General features: G+C 40.8%; 2 protein-coding genes across 3 annotated transcripts; one reads left to right on the top strand and one right to left on the bottom strand.

Annotated features, from left to right (window-relative positions):
- The first annotated feature begins 155 nt into the window (after positions 1-155).
- On the top strand, positions 156-7,084 carry eif2b1 (eukaryotic translation initiation factor 2B, subunit 1 alpha). Of its 2 annotated transcripts, XM_008423320.3 has the most exons (9): positions 158-500; positions 588-689; positions 3,915-4,051; positions 5,531-5,647; positions 5,729-5,841; positions 5,924-5,992; positions 6,480-6,555; positions 6,672-6,797; positions 6,888-7,084. In XM_008423320.3, exons 1-9 carry the CDS (start codon positions 488-490, stop codon positions 7,041-7,043), a joined length of 909 nt encoding a protein of 302 aa, XP_008421542.1. In that variant the 5' UTR covers positions 158-487; the 3' UTR covers positions 7,044-7,084. The 2 variants fall into 2 exon arrangements, with proteins under 2 accessions (XP_008421541.2, XP_008421542.1); XM_008423319.3 differs by having other exon boundaries at positions 156-500; positions 6,672-7,084.
- On the bottom strand, positions 6,060-13,280 carry ddx55 (DEAD (Asp-Glu-Ala-Asp) box polypeptide 55). Its single transcript, XM_008423321.3, has 14 exons — positions 12,992-13,280; positions 12,854-12,904; positions 11,938-12,024; positions 11,717-11,808; positions 11,523-11,585; positions 10,580-10,729; positions 10,254-10,443; positions 10,086-10,168; positions 9,258-9,389; positions 9,096-9,188; positions 8,800-8,914; positions 8,060-8,228; positions 7,674-7,966; positions 6,060-7,217 (listed from the first exon to the last, which is right to left on the bottom strand). The coding sequence occupies exons 1-14, from the start codon at positions 13,097-13,099 to the stop codon at positions 7,077-7,079; spliced, it is 1,767 nt and encodes a 588-aa protein (XP_008421543.2). The 5' UTR covers positions 13,100-13,280; the 3' UTR covers positions 6,060-7,076.
- Positions 13,281-14,768: the final 1,488 nt, after the last annotated feature.

Raw genomic sequence — 14,768 nt, 5'->3', positions numbered from 1 at the left:
TGTTACTGAGGCGCTCCGCGTATCTTTATTGCTCTAAAGTAGGCAGCTATCTAAGTCCAAATTTTATTTCCCCAGTTTCCCAAAACCTACATTAAAATGTGTCTTCCTTTAACTTCCGAATTTTATTTTTCTGAGCAGTCCGTGAAGCTGACAGGAGGTTTACGTCATCACTCTGCGACACGTCAGCAGGCAGAACTTTGCATGAGCTAACAGTGTGTAATTCAGCAGAAAGCGACTGGCACGTATTTCTAGACACAATCTGGCCATTTTTAACTATTGCTGATATTATTAAAGGCTTAATATATATACATTCAAAACATTTATAGGTAATTTGAATCAGCAACGTCGCGGTGGGTTTGGTTTTGGCAGGTGTCAGACATCTGCGAACTGACTGCTCCTGTAAAACAATATCTACAGTAAATAGTGATAAAAGTTTCGGAGTTTGTTTTGACCTCAAAGAGTTTTTGGCTCCATTTTGGATTTGAAAATGAACGAAGAAGGTGAGTTCCTCCTGGAGTTCCGTCCCCTGCTCGGTGTGATTCTCGGTGATGCTGAATCTGTCTTGTCTGGTTGTGGTCTCTGGTCAGAACTGGTGGAGTACTTCAGGGCTCAGATGAGGAAAGACCCGGACATGGCCTCTGCCGTGGCAGCCATCCGCACCCTGCTAGAGTTCCTCAAGAGAGACAAAGGTGGGGGTTTCAGATGATCACTGGAAAAGTACATTTAAACAGTCACTCGACAAACCAAAGGAAAGAGGGTTTGCTCTCTGGTTTGGTTTATTATTTTGTTTGCAATTCCTTCTAATTCATGTAAAATACTTTGAATTGGATTGTCGCTGAAAATGTGCTATAGAAATAAAATGACCTTTCCTATGTAATCATAAAAAAAACCCCTTAATTTAATCAACATGTTCAGGTTAGTTTAAGTCAGTCAGTTTGTTTCACTTTAACAACAGTGATTATTATTTTAATGGGGATCTATTGTGCAAAATTCACTCTTTGCATGTTTTTACTTAGATTTTGGGTTTCTAAAAAACAAGTTAAGCTCTTAAAAAAATCCACCCAGCCGTTTTCTGGCAGTAAGTGAATGTATTTTGATGTCTGGAAAATGAGCCGTTGCAAAAACCTTCAGATAATGAAGTCATAATCTGAGGGTACTGCGATGTTACCTAGCAACCCCAGCAATTTTAGCTTCCCTTGGCTTAAAGTCTATTAAAAAAGATATTAAGCACCCTTTGCTAACCATTTATTAACCCCCCCAAAATAATGAACAGATTACTAGACAGTATTATTATTTTTTTAGCTGCAGATGCAACCTTTGGTACAAATGATCAAAGTTTCATGCTACGTTATTGCAATTTAAGCAATAATTATTTATTTTTATTTAAAAACTTTGACTTATATTGCATTGTTTTTTGTGCGAATTTTGTTGTATTTCTGTCCGATTAATCCAGTGGTTCCCAAACTTTTTCTCCTGTGCCCCCCCAGTGGGGGGTGGGGGGTACAAGCATTTTCTGTGCCCCCCCTATGGATTACAAATAGCTGTCTGGTTGAACAACGTGTGTTAGCGAAGGGAGGGGTGTACGTAGCTGAACATAAGACAACGACATCGGTAGCCTACAGGCTACTTGTTAAGTTTAAGGTGCTGTATTGATATTAGCTAGCTAGTCATCTTTGAGCTAACTTTACCTGCATCCAGGGGTGAAAGTAGTTTTAAATTCTTGGGGGTACTATGACAAAAAAAAATGCATGTATTGCATATGTCTATATTGCTTCTTTGTGTGCTTTGGAGTTTCTGTGCTGATTAATTTTTTCGCGAAGCGATAAAAGCTGGTAGCTCTTGCATTGCTACAGAATAAGCCTGTATTTCCTTCAGCCCACTGGCTGCAATGCTGACACCTTGAGATGCCATGAGACCTAAATCCTGAACATCATGGCATGGAGTCATCCCAGTTTTCCATGTCTGGCATATAACATTCATTTTAGTTTTTAAACTGGTTCTATTGATCCTGTGTCCAGACAGAGTATCAGTATCAGTAGCCTAACATCATGACCTGTTTGTTCTGAAGATCCTGCAGCTTCCACTTCTCTTCCTAACATGGCGCCTCCTCACCCTGACTCTCATACTGATAGGAGGAACCACAGAGCTCTGTTAGGTTAAAGCTCATCTTCTGAAGTTGGGATATTTTTCTTCTAACAGGTTCCAGAGGAATCACCTCCAACCAGATGTTGGACTGGATTTTATTTCACTGTCATTTGTGAATGTCAGCTTCTCATTTTCAACAGTGGAGCTATAAAGGTTGAAAAAGGTTATCATTTTGGAGAAAGTCTCATCAACATCCATATTTCCACTAAATAAGAGCCAAAAAAAATTGTTTGATAAAGGAAACGCCTGTCAGACTCTGAGCCCGACAGCACCAAACTATTTTTTATGTTAGACAATTAATTTAATTTCACATAATTATCGTGGTAGAAGCCATTTGTTTTAGATACTTAATGAAACATATTTACCGTGTTTGATGTTTGTTGTAAATGACGTATCACAAAGAACGAGGTAATTAGTCCAAGTTTGTCGTTTATTGAACGTTCAGAAATTACAGCGGCTGTGATGCACCAAGGCAAAGCAACCTGATCAGGTGATCAACTCTAAACCACTCACCTTTTTACTCTCCATCTGTCATTTAAGCAGAGCCGTTGCCATGGCAACCTCCTGCGCGCCACAAGCCGACCAGATATTACGTTAAAAACATAACATTGAGTCCGATATTAGGTTTTCAGGCTTGATATTTATTTTTGCGATTATTAATAAGCCTCCCTGAACACAGCGGTGGTTGATTAGTTTATTTTAAACTCCTGCTCTGCTCGTTATTTTGATAATGGAACCGAAACGCACTGAATTGCGCAACACCTTGTTGACACAATAATCACTGTGATTATTGTTGTTGTTGTTGGGTCATTAATTTGAACACGTTTTGTTGTTTTTTTGTTGTTCTTTAATAAAGTTATGAACGTTTTGATAAGGAGCCAGAGGAGGAAGTGCTGCTCTCAGCGTCCTGGCGCCGTTCAGTTTGTCACCTGATGCTGAGATCGACTCAAAACCTTCCGCTATCGACATATGGCACCGCTGCTCTAGCAAAGAACAAAGAGTTCAGAAACAATATGAAATGGGAAAAAAGCTATTTGTTAACTGATTAAGTCGTGTTTTAGATTGTTCTTGGAAAAACTAATCAGTCACGGCTAATTAGTGGGCGAACACACAGCTGCACAGTGAACCCGTTCATGTTTTACAGCTGACAGCCGCGCCACTCTTTTGCAGGTACTGCTGCGTACCCCCACTAAATCTTTTAGGGGTACGCAGTACCCTGCCGTACCCTCTTACTTTCACCCCTGCCTGCATCCAACAGCTTTGCTCAACTCAGTCGGTTAGTTTGGGGGAAAACTATTAAAAGTTCTTTGGGTTTTGCTGGTTTGCTGCCATGATTCTAACAAACCTGCGCAGCTCCGCCCAGCAGCAGCAGCAGGTCTCCTTCACTGCCGCACAGGTGTAAACCCAGCGCGAGCGTCGTACCTCTCATTTTGGGTTTAAAGGCAGCTCGGAAAAACAGGTTACCACATGTTAACAACGGATTAAACAGTTTTAACTGCTGATAAAAGCGACAGAGGACACAGATATGGGATGTGTGGAAGCCCCTACTGTATCAAATTGACAGAGGAATAACACGAGAGTTGGCCATGAGCGCATACAGCGTTCATGTTTTGTTTTGATCCAGGCGGCTTCCCGCGCCCCCCCTGCCATAGGCGCCCCACAGTTTGGGAACCTCTGGATTAATCAATGGTCAAAATCACAGTTAGCTGCAGCTCTAATCGTGATGTGAATGTGTTTGGCTCAGTCTGAATGTCCGTCTGTCCGTCCAGGTGAAACCATCCTGGGTCTGAGGGAGAGCCTGACGTGGGCCACAGCCTGCCTGAAGGGAGAGGACTCCTCTGTGGCCGTGTCCTCTGGAGGAGAGCTGTTCCTGCGCTTCATAAGCCTCACATCCCTGGAGCATCAGGTGATGCTTCTTTCACGTTTTTTTTTTTTTTGCATCACCAACAAATCTGATCCACCTGCCATCATGAACTATGCTGTAGAAATAAATCTAAGTCAAAAATTTTACAGCGATGTAAATTGACCTGCTTGCCAATTTCTTCTGTTTTTGCTCTTAATGTCGATGCTCGTAATTCAGTTTTTATAAAAGATAATCCCAGTTAATACAAACCTTAGTTTGAGAGATGATTTTACTTATTAAGGCATAAATATAACTAGGCAGTAACGTCGGCCATTAAGTGTTTGTGATAACTGACAGCATGAAGCAGGTTTTTATGTCACTGCGGAGTCATTTTGAGCCACGATTTTGAGCATGCCCACTTAAGCATCTGAATTGGAAACAACTTAAGACTTTGATTAGGCCACTTCAAAACCTTTACATTAGTTGTGGGACTCAATTGAAATTTTTAATGGCGTTAATTGCAGGATCTGTAATTAATCACATTTTAATCTAAAACCATGTTGACAAAAAAGCAACACTTTAAATTCAAAACCCCACTTTGCTACTAAATTATTAAATATATAGACATATGAGCTCAACAGAGATATTTATTGTTTTTAATTATTTGGATTATTCAACCACCATTACTGGTGCAAAGTGCAATTATACCCATTCAGCTGTCAGAATGATCATTTATGGAACTTCTTTGAAAAAAAATCCTTCTTTAGAAAATGTGGGCTGTGGACGCTGATATTAGCGATGGGGACGTCTGTGCTGCTGCTGCTACGTGTTTAGCATCGAGATGCTATTTTAGGCTTGAGTAGCTTCACTGACATGCTAACTCCTTTTAGCACATCAACACAACAAGTGTTTTCCAGCGTCCAATCAGATCATTTTGAAGCAGAAATAATCCCCCAAGTGAGCAGAAGCAGCTGTTTCGTCCATCGCTGTTACTTGCGGCTGTGCGTCAGATATATGGGCGTTCAAGAAACATGAAAAATATAAAGATTCCAGATAGAATATTTGTATGTTTAATATTTTTAAGATGTTATAATCTGTCATTAATAATCCAAATTTATGAGTTAAAGTACCAGACCAACTTCATGATTTTTTTGTTTTTTAGCCACTTGATAATGCCAGACTCTAGGAATAACAGAAGGTTGTGACTACCTCCACCATGTCTGCTGTCTGCATGATGTTATTTTTTCTAAAATACTGTTATTTTATCATCTGATCTAATTGGAAGGCATCTTCCAAAAAGCTTTACCTTTGACTTATCAAGATGTTTCATAGAAAATGTGAGATGGGTTTTGGGGTTTTTCCTTGCCAATTTCCAACAAAGGTCATATTTGCCAGTCGCCATTTTCTTTCATATTGTTTTGGTGCGATTTTAAAAGGCCAATAATTCCTCATACGGGTCACCACTGATCCATGTTTTTCTAAAATAAAAACTCTTAACCCAGATCAGTCTCTGCGCTCCGTAACGGGCGTTTCTGTCTCCAGGATTTGTCTCGCTGTAAGAAGGTGATGGAGGAAAGAGGAGAACTATTTCTAGAGAAGATCTCCATGTCCAGGAACAAAGTCGCTAAGCTCTGCCACACCTTCATCAAAGACGGAGCTGTAAGTACCGGTCCGGTCTCGTCTCCTTGCTCTTTGCGCTCGCTTCACCTTGTGCCTTTTTCCCTCTGCAAATCTTCTCAGAAAATCCTGACTCACTCGTACTCCAGAGTGGTCCTGCGGGTGCTGGAGAAAGCTGCGGCGGAGAAGAAGCGCTTCTCTGTCTACGTTACCGAATCGCAGCCTGACGCCGCAGGGTGAGCGAGCGGAGCGGAGCGCGGACTAGTTTCTTTCTCAGATGACACTAAATGATTCTGTGTTTTTCTCCCTTTGTTAAAGACGGCAGATGGCAGAGGCCCTGAAGAAACTCAACGTTCCAGTAACAGTAGTGCTGGATGCAGCTGTAGGGTAGGCTACTCTGGGGCTCTGAGCTGGAGGGGGAAACACAAATGGTTTATTTAGTCATCCTTACATCTGTGGTTGAGGTTTTGTTTTTTTTATTGGAAATATCCAAGAGGAAAATACATTTCTAAGATAAAATAAACTACTTCAGTTCCATTATGGAAAAAAAAGAAAATAAAGGTGTTAAAAAATCAGCAGATTGTTGCTGGTCAGGTGAGTTGGTAACAGTGTGGTGACGTCCAGACATGGGCGGGTCAGTCAGTCAGTCAGGACATTGGCCGAGTTTCAGACCTTTGCAGAGAGATAAAATCGGTTTCCCAAAAAGAAGAAAATCTGAGCCAATTTATTGATGCATCACTAGATAATAAACTTTGTTTCCGTATTTAATATTGTAGGTTCAGAAAGAGAACGAGCAAAAGTTGAGGAAAAATGCTTAATATTTACGTTCACACTGTTTTAAAAAGCTGCTTAGTTTCAGTTTTCCGTCTTCCAGGTATGTGTTGGAGAAGGTGGACCTGGTCATTGTTGGAGCAGAGGGAGTCGTCGAGAGCGGAGGCATCATCAACAAGGTGCGTTCCCTTCATGGCCCCAGATAAAACTGAAACTCAAGGGAGCTGAACACCCAGATCAGATCAGATCTGTGTACGTTTGCGACAGAATCTAGAGTGTGTGTGTTTTTCCCCAGATCGGCACCTATCAGATGGCTCTGTGCTCCAAGGCTCACAACAAGCCCTTCTACGTCGTTGCAGAGAGTTTTAAATTTGTCCGTCTGTATCCGCTGAACCAACAGGACGTCCCCGATAAGTTTAAGGTGCGGCTTACTTATTTTGTGTGTTTTTATTTTAATAATTTTCCATCGCTTTATCCAGATTTATTGACTTGTGCTTCCTGTCCCGCCCAGTACAAAGCCGACACCCTGAAGAGCATCCGGAACCTTTCGGAGGAACACCCGGTCATCGACTACACGCCCCCCTCCCTCATCACCCTGCTCTTCACAGACCTGGGGGTCCTCACCCCGTCGGCCGTCAGCGATGAACTCATCAAACTGTATTTATAACCGCGTCCCTTCGCTAAACAATAAAACTGACGTTTATGGTCCACCTGCTTCCTGCTTTGAGTTTGTGAGCTGCTGCTCGAAGTCTTCCTCACTGATTTGGCCTTTTTTTAATTTCTTAAGGAGGCGAGTGTCTTCTAAAAGCTCCTTCATGTATTCTTCGTCCATGTCGGAGTCCTGCAGAGGCAGAATAGAAGCCATGAGAATGTCCCATCTTAAAGCTGCAGTACGTAACTTTTGTAAAGAGGATGTTTTTTTTTTTTTTTTACATATTTTCTAAAACGGTAACTGTGAGGTAAGATCAATCTCTTTCACTTTGCTGAGCTATTATGGCCGTCTGAAGAAATGAAACGATCCCGGTCAAAACAACCAATCAGAGCCAGGTGGAAGGTCTTAGCGTTGTCAATCAAACATGTGAACCTGCTGCTAAATGAGCTAATGGTGGAGAAACAACTTGCTGTTAAAGGAAAACAGTTTATCTAGCGGCCATGTTAACTAGCCTTAGCATTAACGACAGACTATCCTAGCCACAGAGTAGAAGTTCCAACAAATATGTAAAAGAAATCTAAATTTTTATATAAAAATTGCACACTGCAGCTTTAATGCTTCATTCATCCCCCAAACAGAGTTTACCTCATCGTGTTTCCTTTTGGCGGCGCGTTTTTTCCGGCGCTCCTTCTTGGTCTTCTGCTTGGACCAGGCCTTGTTCTTGACAAAGTTCTTCTTGGGAAGCTCCATCTTCTTCTTCTCTTTCAGCTCGGCCAGCTTCTTCTGCCTCTGCTTCTGTCTGTTTTTGTCCTTGTAGCGGATGCTGTCCGTGTCCACCGTCGTCTCCACAAAGTCGGGAAACGTTTTCCCCTTCAGCTCTGGCATCTTCGGCAGGCGGAGCAGAGCGAAGCCGTTGGCCAGGGACACGAAATCCAGATCTAAACCAAAAAAACAATATGAGAAGGTTTCTTTGTTTTTGTTTTGTTTGGGGGATAATAAGAAAAATACAGTCGGCTTTGAGGATTTCTGACCTTTTACTCTGAAGATGAGGCTGCATTCGTGTTTGGCGTAAGCCTGGACGTACGACACAAAGGCCCTCATGCCTTTGTCGAACATGGCGCGGTCGGCCAGCGCCATGGCCTTCACCTTGGGCAGCACGTCCACCACGTCCTTCATAGGAGACATCTTCTGCAGCGGGCACTGGTCACAAAAAAATACTGTTAACCCAATCACTTCCTGACCAAAGTCCTGTGGAGATGCATCGATTATCAACCAGTTCTGGTTTCTTTTAAAGAACTTCAATGTCACAAAATACAACAGGAATAAAGCATTTTTTGCTAGCTTGTCGTTGCAATTTTAAATACACTTCTGTGTACAAAACAGACCAGGGTGAATTTGCTAATTTATTGCAAGAGAATTCATGTCCACTAGGGGGCTCCGTAACTGATCACCATTAGCAAGAGAAAAACAGAAAAAAGTTGCTTAAATCTAACTCAGAATTTGAATGCCTCCTGTTTTCTGAGGATTTCATGTCACTGTAGCTCTGATCTTCCTTTGAGTGACTTTATACTGAGTAATATTTGAGCTTTATAATCTGAGTGAGTTCTAGACAATTATTTTAAACCATCAATTATCAGATTAAGTGCAAAATGTCTCCAAGCTTCGTATGAACTCCTGCATGGCTGATCCAGAAAGTCTTGTTGCCGACGGCTACGACAACTGCTGAAGGGCCCCTGATACAGTCACTTACTCAAAACAACTTCATACTCACTTTCTGGTTGATGGACAAGAAGTTGACATACGGTTCCTCCATTGGCAGCAGGAAGACGAGGGCGTTGCCGTGGTTACCAATACGTGCCGTTCTCCCGCATCGATGCACAAAAGCGCTGACAGAAAAAAGAAAGAACGGCTGAGCAGACAGGAAAAAAGGTTGGGGCCTCGTAGTTAGAAAACTTTTTAATGTTTAAGCTAACAGAACAACTCATTCTGCAATGTATTAATCCGCCAAAACAAATAGTCCCTAACCTTAAAGAACAACTTTGTATCTTTTTAACTAATTGCACCAACCTGGCGCTGCTGGGGGGATCGTACTGCAGAACCCAGTTCACGTCGGGGATGTCGATGCCTCTGGCCATGACGTCGGTGCACACCAAGATCCCGCTGCAACGTCACAACACTGTTAAAAACAAACATGTGATGGTACAGATTTACTGTAGGGGGCTGGTTTACCTCTTTAAGGCCCTGAAGTCTGAAAAAATACTGCTGCGCTTATTTTTCATCTTGCCGTGGATGCAGTGGATCGTGACCTTCTTGACCAGCGACTCCAGGGCTCTGCCGAAGAACTCCACACAGGCACAGGTGCTTTTAAAAAACAAAGAAAACAAGTAAGAGAAAATATGCATACATAAGGAACAAAACAAACAAATGAAGTGAACCCTTATTGAATCCTACCCCTTATCTCAGTTTAATGAAATATGTCACTTGCAGACGCAGTAATTATCAGAAATTTATAATTAAAAACATGTTATGGTATTAATATGTCTGTTCAATTTACTGTGCTAAAGAATGTACAAATAAATTATATTACACAAAACAAAATGATGACAAACTGACTCTCATAACAAGGACAAGAAAACTTACTGACCCATAATAATAATAACAATGATTGTAAATAATGACCGGACATACAGCATCGGAATCATTACCGTAGACCATATAGTATACTTCATATTCTGTGTTATATAACAAATAAAAAACTCATGATGACAATAATGAAAGTAAAATAATAATAATCTACTAATAATGGTAAAAGTAAAACGGAAGGAAGGAAGAAGACTACTGCTAAGTAGTGCATTAATATCAAGTGGAAGAAAAAGACGAAGTTTCTTAGAATTCAAAAACTGATTAAATGTGTATTTGTACTAGAGCTGCAACTAATGATTGTTTTAGTAATTGATTATTCTGACAATTAATCGATTAAACATTCAAAAATAAACCCCACAACCAAAAATAATAAACAGAAACAAAAACCACAAATAACTATAAACTCAATCAAACCTGAAGAAGACCAGCTGCTTCTCATGCTTGTGTTGCCTTAGAAACGCCACCAGGTTGTTGAACTTGTCCTCTGCTCTGCAAATCTGAAAGGACAGCACACGCATGTCTTTTGTCGTTGCCGTCTTCACTTTGTCGGCTGAACGACGGGCTGTTCGCTCCGTCACTCACAGTGTAGTAGTTGGAGAGGCGGGCCGGGGTCTTCTGGGTGGCCGAGGCAGCCTGACCCTTCTCTTTGACGGTGATACGGACGGGGTTCCTGAGGCCGGCCCTCACCAGCTTCTCCAGCTCCTGAGTCTGGGTGGCTGAGAACAGGCCTGTCCGTCTCTGTTTGGGCAGGTAGCTCAGGATGCTGTTCAGGCTGCACACATGGGAGAGAGTGGGGTGAAATACAGAACATCTAAACCTGGAGCAGCCTGATGGGCTAGGAGCAGATTTAGTCCAAAACCAAGAAAATATGATTAACAAAACTACATCCACACTGTATTTGAAAGTACCTGGCCTCAAAGCCCATGTCAAGCAGCCTGTCGGCCTCATCCAGAACCAGAACATCCAGGCTCCGGACCGCGCTGGCCAATTCCAGCCCCTCTGACTTCCTCCTGAACATGTCCTCCAGGCGGCCGGGCGTCGCAATCACAATGTTGCCGCTGAAAAGAAACACAAAACGGACGTTACAGCACGATAATCACTTTCTAACATGTTCCCACCCAATACTGAGGACTACAGCACTAATCATAAGCATTAGTTCTGCTAACACTAAAGTGCTATAACAAGATGGTATTTAGCAAAGGTTAATGCTAAAGTTATAACAGGAGGATATTTAGCAGAAGCTATTGCTAAAGATGTATAGCAAAATTTAGCAAAAGCTAATGCTGAAGCAGTATAACAAGATGATATTTAGCACAAGCCAATGTTAAAGAGGTACAACAAGATGGTATCTAGCAGAAGCTAGTGCTATGACAGCATGGTATTTAGAAGAAGCTAATGCTAAAGCACTACAATAAGATGGTATTTAGTGGAAGCTAATGCAGTAAATGCTGTTACAACACAGACCATCGCTCTCAACAACGTCAGAGAGCGATAGTCTCTCTGACGTAGGTGTGTCATGTGCATCATGACACACCTACCTGTACGGTTGCTCTTGAGAAAGTGATTCTTTGGAACAAATGTTTTCAATGTTTGCAAAAAACTCTAAAGAGCTGAAAAAAAATTAGCTCACTCTTAGTGGATTAATAGTGTTGCCACCACTGGGATACAGCTTTCATTTTTTTAAAATAAAAATAAAAAAATATTTGCCCTCAGTTATTTATTAAAATGAAAACTTTACTCAGATGCATTTTGTTCAAATGATGAAGTCTAACAGAAGAAAGTAATACACCCGTCCAACCCCTTAAAAACAGAGGAAGTCTATTTATGGCCAGCTTTTCATCCGTCACATACCCATGCTCTTTAAACTTCTCCACGTCTTCTGCTGGGTTGCTGCCACCAATCAGCAAAATCTGCCTGAGAATCAAAAGGTGAAATTGATTATTGAGTGTAAATTGATAAAAAAAAATTAAAAAAAAAGTTAAATCTGCCTGCTCAGTTTGAAACAATTCAAATCATTTCACTCTGTGACGTTTTTTTATACTCACGTGAACTCTGGAAACTTCTGGATAAACATTCCCATCACCTCACTTATCTGCAGGGCCAGTTCTCGTGTGGGAGTGATCACCAGAGCACCGACCTGCACAGAACACCTGAATGTTTCAGCAGATCCTACACGACAGCAAATCTCTCAGCACCCAAAAAAATAATGATAATAATACTGCAGAGACTAAAGCAGCCATGTTTTTTACTTCAATGTCATGGTTACCTGCTTCTTCTTGAGTTTCTCCTCACGTTTCAGCAGCAGCTCTATAATAGGAATGACAAAAGCCAAAGTCTTCCCACTGCCGGTGACCTGAAGCAAAACAGCAAACACCTTCAGAAACGATCGGTTGTCATGACTGCACAACTTCCTGATCTTTTCTGAATAACTCTTTTTGCATAATTTCGTTAATTACAACCTCTCTATATGCTCACGTTTTGATCATCTATCATATTTAATATCTACAGTTGGATCCAAGCTGTATATTCATTCATCCGCCAGCAGAGGGAGCCAAATAAATGTTAATATGCTATATGCTATAAATATGAATTCTTCAGTCTGATTGGATACAGAGCGTCTACAAGCAGCAGCTGATGCTAATGTTAATGGCGCCCCCTATGTGGCTTGTTTCAAACTACACACAAAACTTTTATCCGTTTCATTCAGAAGTGACTTTCTCATTGCCACTCTTTCACAAAAGCTAAAAATGTGCACAAACTAATATTTTATGTGATGAAAATTTCTCCCACCTGAGCTATAAATATTTGCAGTTCTTCCAGAGTTACCCTGTAGGTCTGAGGTCTTTAAACAACATAATTTACTTATTACTGTAATTACTGCTGAACTCTATTCAATAACTACATTACTTGCCATCACTGTAAATGTATGAGTAAAACCTACATTCATGACAGCGCATGGCAGATATCGCAGATTGTTTTGTACTTTGTACTTATTCTTTTGTCATTTTTGTAACTAGTTCAACTCAAGATAAACACATTTGACCGTTCAACGTGTCCTGGACCACATTGGTTTGGATTTCTTAGCGACTCCGAATCAATTTGTCAGCAAATCGTATTGGTTCAGAGTTCTACGTCTTGCTCCTTCTCAGCCTCTTTGAAGAACTTGTTGCAGAGACACTCACCGCCTCAGCAGCCACGTCTTTATTGTTCATGAACAGTGGAATACAAGCAGACTATAATGAGAAAAGATCCATCAGTCAGACAGGTGGAGTTTTAGGACAGCATGGGTTGAAACAGGGATTTAAGGCTAAAAAAGTTACCTGTACAGGTGTCGTGTAAGTAAATTTCATTTCCTCAAGTGTTTGTAAAATCTTCTCGTTTAGTCGAACAGGTAAGCTGTCCCATGTCCCGTCTGTAATGTTTTCCATGTTGGAAAGTAAACGAAGAAGACGTAGCAGCAGAACGCTAACGCAGTTAGCACATGGTCAGCCTTTCTGCACGGTGGACCTTCTTCCGCTGCGTTCCGTAGTTGTTTACACGCCGGGGGGAAACTGAAGCCGACTCGCATATTTTGGTTCCGCTTTCCATCCCGTTTGTTCTTTCTTCTTCTTTTGTATTTTATTGGCGAATGGCAACCAACTTAAAGTGCATTTACCGCCACCTACTGGACTGGAGTGTGGTCATCACTGATACTCGGAGGGAATTTAACAACACGCACCTCAATGGTGTGTATGAGTGTGCAAATTCACACACACACGCACACAGACGTTCATAAACACATATATATGTATGCACATACACATACCCACACATATACTTTTAAAAGCGATTAAATAACTTAGTAGTTTTTAAAAATCTAATTTGATTTCAGATAGATTTTGATTCATTTCTTAAAAGATTTATCAGAAAATCTCTTTTCCTGTTTTGTATTGACTTTAAACGCTGACGTTCCTCTTAATATTTAATGCATTCTAATAAGACATGTTCCACTGTTTCCATCTGATTCCAATAATAAGTCCCCGTTTCATGTTTGCCTTTATGAAAAAGAGAACTATTAAGTCCTCTATGGCTATTTCTAAGTTGTGATATAATTACTTCTTCTTTCCGGCTTCCCCATTTGTTCTTCACTTGCATTCTAACTTTTATTTGGGTTTTATGCAAGCATTTAACTTCTACATCTAGTTTGCTCTAAAAGCCAAACTGCTTCTTATTGATACAGAGATGCTGATAGAACCGACTCCATGATCCTGGGCTGTTTTTTGTTTGATTTAAATTATTGGGATTACGTTATTCTGTCTTTCAATGCTGTGTCTTTGCTGCATGCTTACTTAACCAACTCACATCAGTCTTGTCACTTCCTTCATGTTTTTCCCTGATTTCCTCATGTCTTCTCGTTGCATCATTTGGCTGTTCCATTTGTAAATTGGACTCTGGTTTTTGTCTCAATATATTCACAACTATACACTTTTTTTGCCTGCTGCTTTTGGGTTCCTCCTGTCATGTTAGGCAATCTGTGGGTGTGGTCTGGTTTAAGATAAAAGTGATTTTGCATCTTTGGTTAAGTGTACATGTACATGTGGTGGTTTGTGTGAACATTTAGTGCTTTGTGCATGCTGCAAACTCAGAAGATCTGTAGCAGAATCTTCACCAACTGACTTTCTCTCAAACATTTGACGAATAAAAACAAACCACAAGAACGTTTACACAGTTCACTGCAGGTGGGGACCACTTGGTTTGTAATTTGGAGTGTTTGGATCTTCTTATGTCGGGTAAGAATGTTTATCTCTTCACACAAACTCTTTGTATTCACCTCAGAATTTGAATATTGCATAATACTTCAGTATTCTCTGTAGAAAATTTTAACAAATGAGTAAATCTACAAACTAAAATCTACAAAAGAATATTTATTGAAATTTTTTTAAATCCAACAATGTATGAAACCTAACTATTGAGCCCACTGTTTTTCTTTATGTTAATGAATCACCATGTCAGCCTGGATTTGAGTCAGAGATGTTAATATTAAAAGTGAGTAAAAAGGTCCTGAAGCAAGGCACAAGACTTGGCAAAGGTTTGGGCATTGAGTAAAATCTGGAAAAG

Source organism: Poecilia reticulata, chromosome 12, assembly GCF_904066995.2.
Source record: "Poecilia reticulata chromosome 12, P_reticulata-male-v2, whole genome shotgun sequence".
Lineage (NCBI taxonomy): Eukaryota > Metazoa > Chordata > Actinopteri > Cyprinodontiformes > Poeciliidae > Poecilia > Poecilia reticulata.
Note: the sequence above shows the minus strand (reverse complement) of the source record. Positions and strands in the feature narration are given on the sequence as shown.

Coding starts and splice junctions, on each gene's coding strand:
- eif2b1 (XM_008423319.3), top strand. Junction 5,648..5,728: donor CCTTCATCAAAGACGGAGCT/GTAAGTACCGGT, acceptor AAATCTTCTCAG/AAAATCCTGACTCACTCGTA. Junction 5,842..5,923: donor TCGCAGCCTGACGCCGCAGG/GTGAGCGAGCGG, acceptor CCTTTGTTAAAG/ACGGCAGATGGCAGAGGCCC.
- ddx55 (XM_008423321.3), bottom strand. CDS start 13,099: ATGGAAAACATTACAGACGGGACATGGGACAGCTTACCTGTTCGACTA. Junction 9,189..9,257: donor GACTTCAGGGCCTTAAAGAG/GTAAACCAGCCC, acceptor GTGACGTTGCAG/CGGGATCTTGGTGTGCACCG. Junction 8,915..9,095: donor GATCCCCCCAGCAGCGCCAG/GTTGGTGCAATT, acceptor TTTTTCTGTCAG/CGCTTTTGTGCATCGATGCG.